The sequence below is a fragment of the Vicugna pacos genome, chromosome 16 (genome assembly GCF_048564905.1).
Source record: "Vicugna pacos chromosome 16, VicPac4, whole genome shotgun sequence".
Lineage (NCBI taxonomy): Eukaryota > Metazoa > Chordata > Mammalia > Artiodactyla > Camelidae > Vicugna > Vicugna pacos.
In genome coordinates, this window is record NC_133002.1 from 19,294,561 (window position 1) to 19,309,662 (window position 15,102).

The 15,102-nt window shown below is 40.2% G+C and overlaps 1 protein-coding gene across 10 annotated transcripts in view; it reads right to left on the reverse strand.

The window, feature by feature from the left end:
• The window catches only part of STXBP4 (syntaxin binding protein 4), a 187,230-nt gene that overhangs the window by 22,628 nt on the left and 149,500 nt on the right, over window positions 1-15,102 (reverse strand). For 7 of the 10 annotated variants that reach the window (XM_072938618.1, XM_072938613.1, XM_072938617.1 and 4 more), the window contains one exon: window positions 7,642-7,699. In XM_072938618.1, the coding sequence (XP_072794719.1) occupies window positions 7,642-7,699 (58 nt within the window). Of the gene's footprint in view, window positions 1-1,795; window positions 2,122-3,356; window positions 3,488-3,815; window positions 3,911-5,360; window positions 5,669-7,641; window positions 7,700-15,102 lie in introns of those variants that run through there. The other 3 variants (XM_072938615.1, XM_072938616.1, XM_072938612.1) reach the window with 3 other exon arrangements.

Here is a 15,102-nt window from a genome sequence, read left to right on the forward strand (position 1 = left end):
TTTTTTCCCCCCACCAATTGCTTGCTCAATGACAGTATTCACACATTTGATAAATATTTATTCAGTACATACCAGGCACCGTACTAGTTATCAGATATCCTAAACCAGTTATCGCATAGTATCACAAACATACAAACTGGTGGTTTCAATACCTTACAATTTATTCATAGCTAAGAACTGTTTAGGGACAAAAATATTAAAAAAGCTTCGTATTTCCTCCTTCAAGTCCTCTGTTGGTCTCTTTGTTATAGTCTCGTTAAGAATGAAATGCTCCGGGGAGTGGGGGGTAGGATACAGCTCAGCGGTCAAGTGCCTGCAGAGCAAGCACGAGGTCCTGTGTTTAAGCCCCAATACCTCCATTAAAAAGAAAAAACCTAATTACTCCCCACCCCACACACAAAAATAGTATACAGGGCTGTATGTCAATTACGTATCAGTAAAACTGGAAGGAGGAAAAAAAAAAAGACTGATTTAAAAATTAAAAATAAAATAAAATTTAAAAAAGAACGAAATGCTCAGGATTCTCATAAACGCAAAGCCGGGGAGAAGCCTACCTGCCTTCTTCTCCCAGCTGGAGTTGGGTGCACGGAAGTCGCCCTGACACCTCAGCAAGGGAGCTTCAGACGTCAGCGGTCTGTCAGTGGGCATTTCTTAACTCATTCAAAATTAATCAAAGCAGCCAAATTAATGAGGTCTTCAGAGGAAGGGCTCCTGACAGTATCTACTAAAGTGAAGCTAGAATACTCTACCAAGGGTTTAGGAAAAGTTAAAAGCAGTAGCTTTTTATTTCCAATCCAGGAACCACCCCTCCCTTCCCGCGCTCCCTTCCTCAGTCTCGCTAGTTTCTAATTACATTGGGGTCATATAACATAGAGTCTACTTGCAAAATAAAATTGCAGGTAAGAAAAAGTAACCTCAAATTCTTCTCTCTTGTGTTTTCTATTTTTCACTTATTTTACCAATGAGATGACACAACTTAACTTGAGCCTTCAATTAATAAGGTAAGTTGAACATGACAAATTGTATTCATACATAGGTTATGATCTATATTCTCTCCTACCTGGAAAACCCTAATAGGATGTCCTACCCCAAGTTCAGGCAATCATTTAGGGTCATTAAGAAACTCTGACTGGAAAGAAATGAATAAAAAAAAAGAAAGAAACTGGCCAGTTGGAAATCAGTTTTCCTTTAGAATATTCTTAAATACTAACTCTTGCATAAGAACTCTGGGGGGGGGTTGCCACTGTTTATTTTATCTTTCCAATGTACGATCTGCATTATTACTTTTCATCTTGGCAGAGTTCTGTATTAGCAATATGCTCTAAGACCAAAGACTGCAAAGATGTGGCATGTGTCCCTCATGCCCCTCCTCTCGGCATCCTTAGCTTCATCTCTGATGGAGCAAGAGACCCATCAGTGAGATTGAATATGGACTCAAGATTCTTCACTGACTACACTGGAGAATGTGAGCTGAAATCTACTTGCTTTCCCTGCTCTAGGCAGAAAGTTTTGCTTTATTCAGAAATCAGACTCCTGAGTTTTTACGGATATGCATTTGTAATACTGTAAGTATAATACTTTCTGTGTCATGGAGAACAGGTTGCAGAATATGAGGAGTTCTAGCTCAGATTTCAGGAGCTGATATAAAGGTGTATCAACACAAAGGAATTGTAAGCCATGCGTAAGTAACTTGTAAAAACAAATGATCATACCTCTTTGGAAAACCACCAACAGTGCAATTTAATGTTTGAAGCAAGTAGATAACATTGAGATTTTTGTACTGATTATACATATGTATAGTTTACATATATACTATGTTTAATTATTAATTCATATACTATATTACACGTTACATTGTGAACGGTGTTGTTGTAATAGGCATCTTCTATCTCCCAGTAATGCCCACCTTCCTGTATCCATCCTCTTGCGTAGCTTCCGCCTACACTGAACCAGGGTGGGTCTGTGAGACCAGCAGCATACGGGAGACGGTATGTCACTCACTTCTGAGATTGGTTACAAAAGACACTGCAGCTTTTGTCTTGGTATTTCTCTTGCTCCCACTCTCTCCTGGCCCTTGCTCTGGGGGAAGCCAGGTGCCACAATGTGTGCAGCTCGATGGCCCTATGGATGGAGAGAGGTCCACGTGTGGTGAGGAACTGAAGCCTCACACGTGAGCTTTGGAACAAATATTCCAGCCCAAGCTACTCCTCAACCCCCAGACCTGGCTACCAACTTGCTTGCAACTCCATGAGAAACCCAGATAGAGACAGAGCCAGAGTGAACCAGAGAAACCACACTTGGGTTACTGACCCTCTGAAACTTGGGTGAAAAAATAAATGTTTATTGTCTTTAGTATACAGACTTGTGGTTGCCAGGGGGGAGATGGGTGGGAAGGGATAAACTGGGAGTTTGAGATTTGTAGATACTGACTGGTATATATAAAATAGATAAACAAGTTTATGCTGTATAGCACAGGGAAATATATTCAAGATCTTGTAGTAGCTCACAGTGAAAAAGAATATGAAAATGAATACATATATATTCATGTGTGACTGAAGCATTGTGCTGTACACTAGAAACTGACACAACATTGTAAACTGACTTTATCTCAATTTAAAAAAATGTTTATTGTCTTAAGCTGCAAAATTTTGGAACTATGTTAAGCAGCAATAGGGAATTAATACAATCATCATCACTGATCACAGTGAATCTGAACCTTTCAACAGAAAACCAGTATGATGCAAGCAATGTAGCAGCTATGTCTAATGTGCGATATTTAAGTGTATTTTTAGTATCAAACACAACTCTTACTATAATTTTGTTAAACTGTATAACACACATATAAAATATTTGAACTTTTTAAGAGTGAAATTATGTCAAAAGACTATTATAAATTTGTAATAGTTTGCAATCTATATATAACTGTATATAGATCTGTATATAACTGTATATAAATCTGTATATAACTGTGAAGGAAAGATAGACAGTACAATGGTCAGGTTAATCAGATAACCCATGACAGCACCATCAAGATGACTGGCATTTTGTCATCGAGCTTACGAATGCTGCAACTCCATCTCTAAGGAGAAAATAAGAAAGTTTCCCCTTGAATGCACTGATATATACATATATATTACATAATATGTATATAGGAAGTGAGCAAGCCCTGCCCGTTTGCACATGGGCACACATATATTGGAAAATACGCACACACACATATAGACATATACGTTTGTTAGTTCTACAAAACGCTGGCTTTAGCAATGCCAGTATTTTAATTACGTTTGTCTACAGCAGGTGAAATGCTCTAAACATTGTGTCGGGAGGAAAGGAGGTGACCGCAAAGCACTAATGGGTGTGCGCTGCACACGTGGACGGACAGGACTCTGTTCAGGGGGGACTGTCTTCATCTGGGCATTCTCGGGACAGCACTGACAGCTATTCTTTTGCCTGAGGCTGGGCTTCCGCCAGTGTAACAATTCAGTTTCTGGGAAGACAGTGACAGGTGTCAGTCTCAGGGAGGAGAGTATATGTTCACAGACCATCATCTCCTCCAGTGTGCTGGAAGGGTGATTTCAGTCACTGTTCTTTTCAGTAAAGGTGAGATGGAGGCAATGACCCGAGTTCATTACTTGCTGTTTCTTGCCTTCAAAGCACCATTCACCTGGTAAATGAACTACTCCTACCTCAAAAGCTACCACAGGCTATCCAGGCTCAAAATTTGGGTTGGGGTAATGAGAGGACGAAAAAACAAACATCTAAATAGTTCCAAGAAAGACACATAGCAGATGCTTGCTAAAGCAGACATCACTTACCAGGCAACCTCTCTGGACGCAGCTGAGAGCTGAGAAGAAACCCTCATCAAGATGTTACAGTGAGAGCAACATGGGTGGACCTAGAGATGATCGTTCTAAGTGAAGTGAGTCAGAAAGAGAAAGACAAATAGCACATGATATCATTTATATGTGGAATCTAAAAAAAGGACTCAAATGAACTTATTTACAAAGCAGGAACAGACTCACAGACACAGAAAACAAACTTAGGGTTACCAGCGGGGGGCAAGGGGGTGGGAAGGGATAAATTGGGAGTTCGAGATTTGCAGATACTAACTAGTATATATAAAATAAATAACAAGTTTCTTTTGTGTAGCACAGGGAACTATATTTAATATCTCGTAGTAACCTACAGTGAAAAAGAATATGAAAAGAAATATACATATATAACTGAATCACTCTGCTGTATACCAGGAACAAGCACATTGTAAACAAGCACTTCAAAAATAAAACATAAAAAAAATTAAAAAAGACTATTTACAAGCAATGCACATAAGTCTGATTATTAGACATCCTGTCCGCCTCAGGTAAGAAAGTCCTGGGTAACAGGGTAAAGTGTGCCGAGGATGAGAAGGGAAATGGGGTTGAGGAGATGGCCAGGCATGCTGAGGGCAGAAAGAGATGACAGCTGTGTCTCTAGTCTAGCTTAGACAGCTTAATATCTCCCTGCAGAACTCACTGTATTATATATAAGATTGATGTTCGTAATGATTTTGTTCAGTGGCCTGCCTTGGTATAAGAAGGCAGGGAGGCATGGAATGCTTTTCAAATAAGACTTTCATCAAGAATAACTAAGTGTTGATGCTTGAATGGGGTTCACTTCTACTAAAAAAAACAACAAAAAACCCCAACTCATCATAAGCACACCATTCCTCCCCGAGACAGGATAAAGAACTGATAAACTATTAGATTTTTTTTCCCCTTTAGATTTGACCTTTCTAATCTCCAGGAGATAACTACTTATTCTTAGAACTAAGTTTCTATCCTGCTGTTTAGAAATGGATACAACATAGAGTTCTACCTAAATCGGAATCTGTTTAAAATATCTTTGTGGTGACACGTAAACACATTCCATTAAAGTAAGGAGGTGAGGATGGTGCATCACGGGTGTGTGTGTGTTTCGGGGGATGGCTCTGGAGTCAAACAACCCTGGCTCTGCAATTTTATTACTGCATGATCTGGACAAGTTTAGCCCCTTTTCCACATGCTTTCTCCAACTGTCATGGTGAGACAAGGACACCCCCCTACCCCCGCCCCGCTGTCCTTTAACAAGTCTATCTTGTCTCTTTTCTGCTTTCCTTATGAGTCAAGATTAAGGAAGAGAACTGATGGACTTCCAAATGCAGTCTCTTTCGATTCCTCCCACAGGGACTGAGCTGGATCTCAGGGCAGTCAAGGGCTTGCTTACTGCTTCTCTTCTCTCTCTCCTTGGATGTGATTCTTCTCTTGCACTAGGAGCCCAGCCCAAGGCCACTGGTCAGCCTGCAAGGGGCAGTGGCTTAAACCGGCTGGGTAGCAGGCAATGGAGCACACTCACTCTTTGGCTCACTCACACGCACGTCTCTAGCCCCCTCCTTTTCCTTGGTAGTTGGTGACTGTGCCCTTAAGATCCTTCCCTCACAGGGCACTGGTTAGGCTCTGACAGACGGTTAAGGCTGTGCTGAGGTAAAGGAGTTCCCCACAGGGTCCAGACTCATTTACTGACATCTTCCAAAGGTATCTGAATTCAGAACCCTGGTCAATAAAGAATGCTAGTTTGCATTCCTCTGACTGAGCATTTCTTTTGAGGACCTTCTAGGAGATAGGCACGGCTGAGGGCAGGATGCGGCTCCTCACTGCGTAAAACTAGCGTAGTAAGAGCTGAGTGATGCTCACTTTCCCACACTGTTAAGAAGATTAAACGATACCATGTGTAGAAAAATACACCTAACATGCCTGGCTACTGAGCTCAGTAAATGCTCACCCCCCACCCCCACATCCTTTCCCTTATCCATTACAAAGTGAACATAAGAAAGAAACCCGATTCAGATTTCAGTGTGGTTTTACATTTTCCTGCCACCCCTGCAGTAGAGTGATTCAGATCTTCCAGGAACCTAACAGTTAACACAGCCTATGGAGTGAAACGTTCCTTCCAGAGGAGTTATGATTTGTGAAGTCAATAGTATGGTGCTAAATGTAATCTGCACACGGAATTCCTGGGTCCTCTGCTCCAAAGGTCCCCTTGTCCTTCATGTGTTATAAGCTATACCTTTGCTTTATTAATTACTTTTTGCTAGAGACCACAAGAAAAAAAAAACTACATCATAAAAATACTTTGCCAGGTTTACCCCCGGTTTTTCCTTAAATCTTTTCAAAATATGAAGTTTTGAACTCTCTGTCTTTTTTTTTTTTAGGGTTGGGAGGTACTTAAGTTTCTTTCTTTCTTTTTAGAAGAGGTACTGGGGATTGAACTCAGGACCTCCTGCATACTATGCATGTGCTCTACCACTTGAGCTATACCCTCCCCTAAGTTTTTGAATTCTCAATGTTAATGGTCATATGATTTTTCTTGTTCTTTTTTCCCGCCATGATGATTTCTCCATCTTGTAAATTAATGATGACCATTAGGCATCTCCTGTGTTTAAAATTTTAAGCCAGGTGCTTAATATTTAACCACTCTATAAGGCAGGTAACATTCCCCTAATTTTATGATGAGAAAACTGAGGTGCAGAAAGATATAGGAACCTGCATAACGGCACAGAGCTTGAGAAACCCATATGTGGAGATTGCTTTTTATCTAGAACTCAGTGGAAGTATACCAGATCCTGTGTCCAGTGTCAAACCAATCAGTCCAGAAGCTAGAATATGTTTTTCTGTTGAGGCTTTCTTTTTTTTTATTATTTTTTAAATTAAAAAAATTTTTTTTTAATTTTTGGAGGAGGTAATTAGGTTTACTTGTTTATTTATTTTTAGAGGAGGTACTGGGGATTGAACCCAGGACCTTGTGTTTGCTGAGCATACAGCTCTACCACTTGAGCCATACCCTCCCTGCTGTTGAGGCTTTCAAAGAGAGGTCTGTGTTAGTGAAATTCTGTAGTATAGCAGAAAGAATTCTGGAGTCGGAAGACTTGGCTTCTCTTCTGGCTTGGTGACTTAGTAGCTGTGGATTTTTTGGCAACTACTCTAGGCTCTTATTTTCTTCATCTATAAATGGAGGGTGTTCTGAGAATCCACTGAGATGAGTATACTGTTCATGTACCATCTCATTTAACTCTTCAGTTATATGTTGTACTTTTTTCCTCACTATTATGTAAATTCCTAATATCAGAGAACTCGTCTGTACATTTCACTACTGTATCTCCAGGGTATGGAACAGTGCCTGGCACACAGCAAGCGCTCAAAAAAAAATTGCAAAATGAATGAACTGTGTCCACTGTAAGGTATTCAAAAACTGTCGACTATTATTAATATTATTGTTAATGAGTTTTCAGACATACAAAGTAGCTTTTTCATTAGATATTAACTTTGCATAAATATTAATACTTTTAGCCTGAAGTGAATTCAGGCAGCTAACATTTAGGTTCAAATGATGATCTTGTTCCAATTTTTTGATGTTTCCCTTGAAATAATTACTAGATTTTTTTTCCCTAAATGATATCTTATATTAGCATTTAAATCACATGAAATGGGAATGGTGAAGTTTCATTTCTTGTTACTAATTTTTGTAACCTCCAAGAGGGTTTCTTTATTTTACTGATTATTCTGCAACTTCCAGGTTCTCTCCAGATGTGAAGAAAATTGCTTACTTGGTTGATATGCTTGCACTTACTTGATGAAGTACTTGATTCCATCTGCTGTGTAAGCTTCCTCCCACCCGTAAGGTAGACCTAGAGTGAAAGGAAACCAAAAATACATTTAATAAGATGATGAAGATAACTTCATTTCCTGGACACAAATTTCCCACAGCTTCACAATTATTTGAGTATGTTTCTTGTACAAAATAATTGTCCAGAAAGGAAGAATTAAAATAAGTCAGATGAGCTTTCACACTCAGCATCTTAGAACACAATAAATAAGTCTTGAACAGTTAACAATCTGCTTTAGTTGCATTAAATGGATTATGACTTGTCATTTACACGTGGTGAGCATTTTTGTCAGCAGGATTCAAGCAAAAATTTTTGGTGCAGGGGATGGTTTTTGCCTGGGGGCAGAAGGATGGCCAAGATGGCCTCTGCCTGTCTATTCCGGCTCAAAGTTTCTTTAATTGGCTCCCTGTACATTCTTTTACTCAGCTCCACAGGGAATCGACGTATGAGTGCCAGATCAGCAGGGGTTTGAAAGTAGCTTTTGGACAAGACAAGATTCCATATGAAGTCTGAAAGTTTAGCAAAATGATTTACAATGGATTGCAGTATTTTATTTTGTTAATTAAGAATTTTGTGCACTAAACATAAATGGCCGAACAATCTGCTAAACTTAGCTTCCATTTCTATAATGGGATTGAGAATAATTAGCTATAAAAAGATGCAGACTGAAGTAAGCAGGCAATTATTTGGCCATATTTCTGTAAATATGAGTACTTTTTGTCCTTACCATACCAACAGAACAAGCCCAGGTTGAGGCAACCTATTCTCTTATATTCCAGGGATGGGTGAACACAGTGGATTCCATCCTTGGCTCCACCCCTGAGCACCGCCAAGGACTTGAACTGATCAGTCCTTTGATAATGGCTTATCAAGGATCCTTTGAAGGGGATAAGATACATGAACACACCAAAGAACAGACTCCGTGGCTCAGGTAGCCTACTTCTTCAGAAAGTAACTGAGGTATAACAACAGACTAGTGATTTCCATCTCCCCAGGTCTCAGCAAGAGGCAGAGCAAAACTGCAGGAGCCGCAACGACGTGAATGAAACAGCCTTACTCCATCACCATTCACTTAGGATTCTTTGAGAAAAGCTCTAAGGATGCTGTTTTCATAATTAGGAACAAAACAAGCTTTATTCTGTATTAGTCTCCAGTCTTTTAACCCAGTTGTCTAAAACAAGACCTTGGCCCAAAATTCTGTCGCTATTTCCTTTGTAGATGAACACAGGCCACCTAGGAGTTTCTTCTCTCTCTTTAATGAAAAAGCGTTCCTATTTTAAGTAGGAAATAAGCACTTCTGGGGACTCAGCATAAGCAACTGACTGGCTTCTTAAAAGCCCCTGAAGCGATGCTCTATACATCTCCGCTGGTATCCACGGCCAGCAACGCTCAGCCAGACGGCCTGTCATCAACCGCGGCTGCCACCGACCCAGTTCACACAGATTTATTTTCTTTCTTTATATTTTCTGCATCTTTGTTGCTGATCACGTCATTATTCACTGACAAGTCTCTCACCGGAAGGGAAGAATCTGATGACTGTACACAAAAACCTTGCTTTCATGACAAAAATGTCCAGAAATGCAAGGATTTCTGATCAATAGGGAAAGACAGCTAAAAGTTACAAAAACCTTGCTTTCATGACAAAAATGTCCAGAAATGCAAGGATTTCTGATCAATAGGGAAAGACAGCTAAAAGTTACATAGAAAGTCATTCTCACATGCCTAAGATTTTTGCTTACATGACTTATCTGTCTGGTGCAATTATAGCAATACTTCTAATCTCTTCATTCATAGGTTTTAGTTTTTTTTAATGAGAAGGACAAAAAAACCCATGTATACTTTAAAGGTAGTATCTTTCTAATCCATAGGATCATCTGAAAATCGAGACTGACACTATGCCATCAGAGCAGAGTTCCTGCCCTGAATATTTTCTTACAATTATCAAACAAGAACTACAGGTTCACAGCAGACTTATTAAAGGTACCAATTCACATCCATATAAGTGAAAATGGTTATTCAATGACTGTGGCTATCAAGATATTCCTGTGTATTGAATAACATGTGTAGCTTATTTTAGGAGAAATTCTGTTATGGAAAAAACAAGCATTTCTTTTTAGAACACTGAGCGGTTTCTTCTTTTTCATGCAGTTAATATAATCTGTGAAAAACAGACCTGGAGATTAAATTGATAGTAACTATCTTTCAGTGCTAGTTCAGTAATAGAAAACACAATCTCTGTCCAATTATAAATTGAAAACCACAGTATATTGATAAACCAAATGACCTACTTTATACAAAAAGGGCATTTACGGTTTCTACAAGTTTAGATAATTGTGATGGACTCAATTTTCCATTAGTAAAGGTTTTTATCTCTTCACAATAAGTGAGTGGGATGTAATTGTAACATTATCTAAATACTTCTCACTAAATGTTATTTTTTCAAGGCACTACAATTTTTCTACATGTCCCATATCTTTATGCTTGCAAACATATAATGCTTCTATTTTCCCTTTCCTTTTGATATCTGTTTTAAAGCTGTTACGATAACTATCGTCACCTGAAATTGCTTCTGATGGGAAGTATTTGTTTATGAAACCTCACATAACATTCTTGCCATCAGAGATCATCTGTTCCAGTCAACAGCTTCCTGGTGATGGCTGCAAAATCTTCACAAGTATTTTGCCAAAGTAGGACCCTCGTGTATATTCAGCTAAAATGCTGGCTGTCACCTACCACTCGACACAGACTTTGATCTTATGGAATGTTAAAAAAATAACCATAAGTAAAGACATCATTAAAAACAGGAATAAGTTCTAGGAAAGAAAAGTACTGAATATTCTGAAAGAGTTACTCATTGCACGGACAAAGGCTAAACTCCTTAATATGTAAATAACTCTTACAGATCAGTACGAGAGAGGTAAGTGACGAACTTGCGGAACATTCAGGACACAAGTGTACTTGAATATATGAAAATAGGCTTAATTTCACTCTTAATAAGAGAAATACAAGTTAAACTCTTATGAGATGCCATGTTCATCATGTTAGCTAAGACTGACATTTTAATAAGACATTGTGTTGAGGGTATGAAGAGGCAGCTATTCTCACACTGATAGAAGTATAAATATGATGGTAACATATTCATGGGGAGAAACTTGTCAAGATCTATCTAAAATTTTAAATGCTAATAGTAACAGTTAACATTAACGGAGTGGCTGGGTGCTAGACACTGCACTATACATGCACCGACTCTCTTAAGCATCACAACAATTCCAACAGAGGTACTCTTATATCCCCATTTTACAAATGAGGAGACTGAGGCACGGGAAGGTTAAATCACTAGCCTAGAGTTATCCAGCTGGCCAGGAGGAGAGCCCAGGCTCTTAACCACTATTCTGAACTGTATCCATATACCATGTGATCCAGCATTTCTTCTAGGGATTTATCTTCTAGATAACCTTTATGTACAATTATTAACTGTCAAAATAAAGAATTGAAAATAATCTAAATAACCCCCCTTGGGGACTGATTAAAGACACTATATCAAGATAACAGGCTATGTCCAGCTGTGAGAAAAAATGAAGAAGCAATTTATGTACAATTTGGATAAAGGGATGTAGGATGAAGGATGCCTGGAATTACTGGAGTTATCCAGGTACAGACATGGGGGAGAGCCCTCCAGGTGCAGTGAACGGCAAGGTCTGTGGGATGGGGATGAGCGTGCACCCTTGAGGACTGGAGAGATCACTGTTACTGGAGCATCGTGAGGGAGGGAGGAGGAGAGGGTACAAGACTGGCTGGAGACAGAGGCTGCGGGCCATGTTAAAATGGTTTGAAAGTTTCTTAAAATGGAAGCTGGAGATCTGCCTCTGTTTAAGATGAAGGAAGCTGCAAGAGAATATTGTTCCCACCATGTGTGGGGAAAGCTGCACAACCTAAAAAAATATATTATTATTATTTTTTAGTTCCTCAGGGACTGAGTTCCTCACACGAGCTGACTTTCAGTTGAATTCAGCTGAACTTCAGTTGAGTTCCAAAGGATGACAAGTCCCTCAGAGGAAAGATGGGGTACATGAACTCTTTCTGTCTTGGCAGAGCACAGGAAGAAGTGTTGCTATTAAAGGTGGGTAAGAAAATATCTAAAAGGCTGTAAAGCCTGATTATGGGCTAGCACAACAGTTTCGTGTCCCTGGGAGCCCTAGACACAAGGAGAGCCTCCTCTCCCTGAACAGCCCTTTGCTCATGAGAAAGATTGAGGGTGGACTGGAGACTGGACAGAGCCCCTGGGTGATGCAGGCGCATGCAGGACCTGCAAAGGCTCAAGGAGAGAGCAGGTGTAACACCCTGCCCTGGATACGGCAAGGGGACAGATCAACTGCAACAAGGGGCCAGGCATGCAACCTGCAGATGCCCTGGACCCTCCTCTGAGATGACAGGATAAGCAAGGACACTCCCACACTCTGGACAGGGCTCTGAGTGACTTAAGGCAAATCATCTATTCCTGGGGGAGGGGCAAGAAATTGTCACACACATCGCGCTCTCCCAGTCCCTCCCAGGCTCTGGGAAAAACCTGATGTCTTTACCCTGCACTGACACTAAGTCACTGGAGAGGTGAGGGTGTGAAACCTTTCAAATCCAGAATAATGCACTGATGTGAAGCAGATTCCGACTTCCACAGGGAGAGGGGCAGGAAGCCACTTGAGCACTTGGTAGGAGGTAGGGTTGCTTGCCACTAAGGAGGGACAGGAAGGCTGAGGAAGTCCTCCCTCTGAGATTCAGGCCACAGGGACTGCTTAAAAACTGGGGACTGGAGTAGGAAAACCAAGCGCCTCTCCATGCCCCACGCTCCTCACATCCACCACTAACCTTGCACTGAGCTGTCTATTCTAGGGGAGGGCAAGAGAGTAGACCATAAATGTCCACTGGCATGCAGGTATGTCGAGCCTGCTGCCAGTGGAGGATGTAGCAGGAATACTGAGAACCCCTCATCCCCAGAGCCCCAGACCTCACAGAAGCACAAGGGAACAGCACACAAGCACTGGAGGAATCTGAAGTCTCTGGCAAACTCAATCTAACTCTAGAAACAAAATGCAAAGACAGCTGGCCTACAAAGGACAGTGAATCCCACCCCACCATCTCCACTAATGGCCTCACAGAGAAGAGAAAGATCCACTTCTGGGCTTAAATAATATTTATCTCAGGCTTTACATTTCTGTACTTTCAAAGACTGACATCAATCAAAATTATGAGACACAGAAAAGCAAGAAAGAAAGAGAGAGAGAGAGGGAGAGACAGAGGGAAAGCCCTACTGCCAGAAGATAAAACCACCAATATAACCAGATCCAGAGATAGAGAAAACGTTGAACTTTAAAATAATTATGATTACACATTAAAAGTTCTAGTGGAACCTAGTGACTTGTGCTTGTGTAATTGCAGCGATGCTTATGACCTGGGTATATTCTGCTGAAGGTAACGACTGAGTGTGCTGAGGCCCAGAGTCTTGTTAAATGGTGAGATGGAAGGAGATAGTGCCCAGTGAGCTAAGGGACGTGCAAGGATGATTAGACGAATGGACCCCAGACTTTAAGCTGAATAAGAAGTAAAAATAACCACGGAGGCTGAAGAATAGAGGAAATAGAAGATCTTATTGAGGACAATAAACCAAGTAGTGAGCTGGAAAGTGGGCAGGCCTGAGTGGGAGGTTATGGAGTCTGAAGTCTGTTGATGCCGAGGTTCCTGGTGGGTGTGGAAGATCACAGCAAAGTGGAAAAAAATGGGCACTGGACAAAAAGAACTGAAAAGTAAAGGTAGTGATTTACGTGGATGATGGCAGGAGTCGTTTTGGGGAGAAATCTGGAGAACAAGAATTCTAAAAATACAATGGATGAAGACAACCTATCAATCTCAGCAAGAGCTCCAAGAGCCAGATTTACTGGAAAAATACCTGCTAGTGTAATTGTTATAAAAACTCAAATATATTTAACATTTAACATCTGATGTCTTGAGAAAAAGAGAAAGAGGCGAGGAGAAAGAGGCTGTGGTGGGGAGGGTCAGGGTGAGAGAGAGATCTCTAACTCAATTAATAAAGCTTCATTAGAGAGCATGACATGCATCATATAGTGAAATTTTCACTTGATTTGCATTCAGAAATCTGAGTCTGTAGGTCATGTTCCTCAATGATAAGTTGAAAAACCATGGGAAGTAACAATCTTTGTGGAGTGTAAACTTTCTCCTTTATATGGTAGTGCTCACAGTAGTCGTCTTGCCTCACTTGTCAGGTTACCATGGGACTTTAATCAGATAACATATAACTATACAATGATATTTACAAAAAGAGACCATTATTATTCAAAGCAATGAAAATAATAGCTCCTTCTCCACTGTTTATGGTTCTGGAGATACAGAGTAATTTGGATGCTTAATATAGGAAAAGTCTTTAAATTATCTACGGGGGATATCTCCATGAATATACAGGCATATATTTTTTATAATCCTCTCTAGTGCACTCATGGTAACATCCAATAAAAGAATAACAGAAACCAGTGGGACTCTCTGACTCTCACAGAGTGATGTGATGATACATGTTTAACAACCAACTTTTGGGGCTGGGGGAAGCCCTCATTTGTAGCATTTGCTGATTTCTGTGGTGTAAATACTCCTCTCATGACTGATTTCAAGCTGCTAATGTGATGTCACTGATCACAGAGTCGGGAAGAAATGTGTAGCTGTACACCATGCCCACAGTGTCATTCCCAGACATAAGGGACATAAACAACCTCAAAAGCAAAGACAAGGAAAATAATCAGGAAATTTTAAGTTTTGAGTATTTATTCCTTTTTCTTTTAATATAATGTAATTTTCTGTTTAAACATTTTAATTTTTAATACCGACTATGTTTCCCAAGTAGCTCACAAAATTCTTGTAAGCCAGTCCTGGCCAGCTCCAGCACAACCACGGTAGAACCCATCTCTCACCTCCCTGGTCCTAACGGAACGTTTCAAAAATCAAAGGACAGAAATACTGTTCTGGCCAAAAGGTGATTCCATGAAAGCTGAATCAGTCTATAATGATGTGGAGAATCACTAGCCTAACAATAAACTATGTATTTATCAAATGTTTGCATAGAGTTTCCTCTGTGCCTGGCATTCTTCTAGGTATTCTATAAATATTAAGTCATTTTATCCTAAGAACCATCAGAGGCAGGTGCCATTTTTAACCTCATCTTACAGAGAAGGAACTGAGGGAGAAAGAGGTTTAAGTAAGTTGCCCAGTGTCACTCTGGTAATAGATGGTGCAGTCACAACTTGAACCCAAGCAATAGCGTGGGTTCTGATGCTTTAACTATTAGCATGCTGCTTCCATTTCCCTAATTCCTGTTGGCATTGGCAGTAATCAACATTCTTAAATGGTCCCAAAAAACTTTTCCC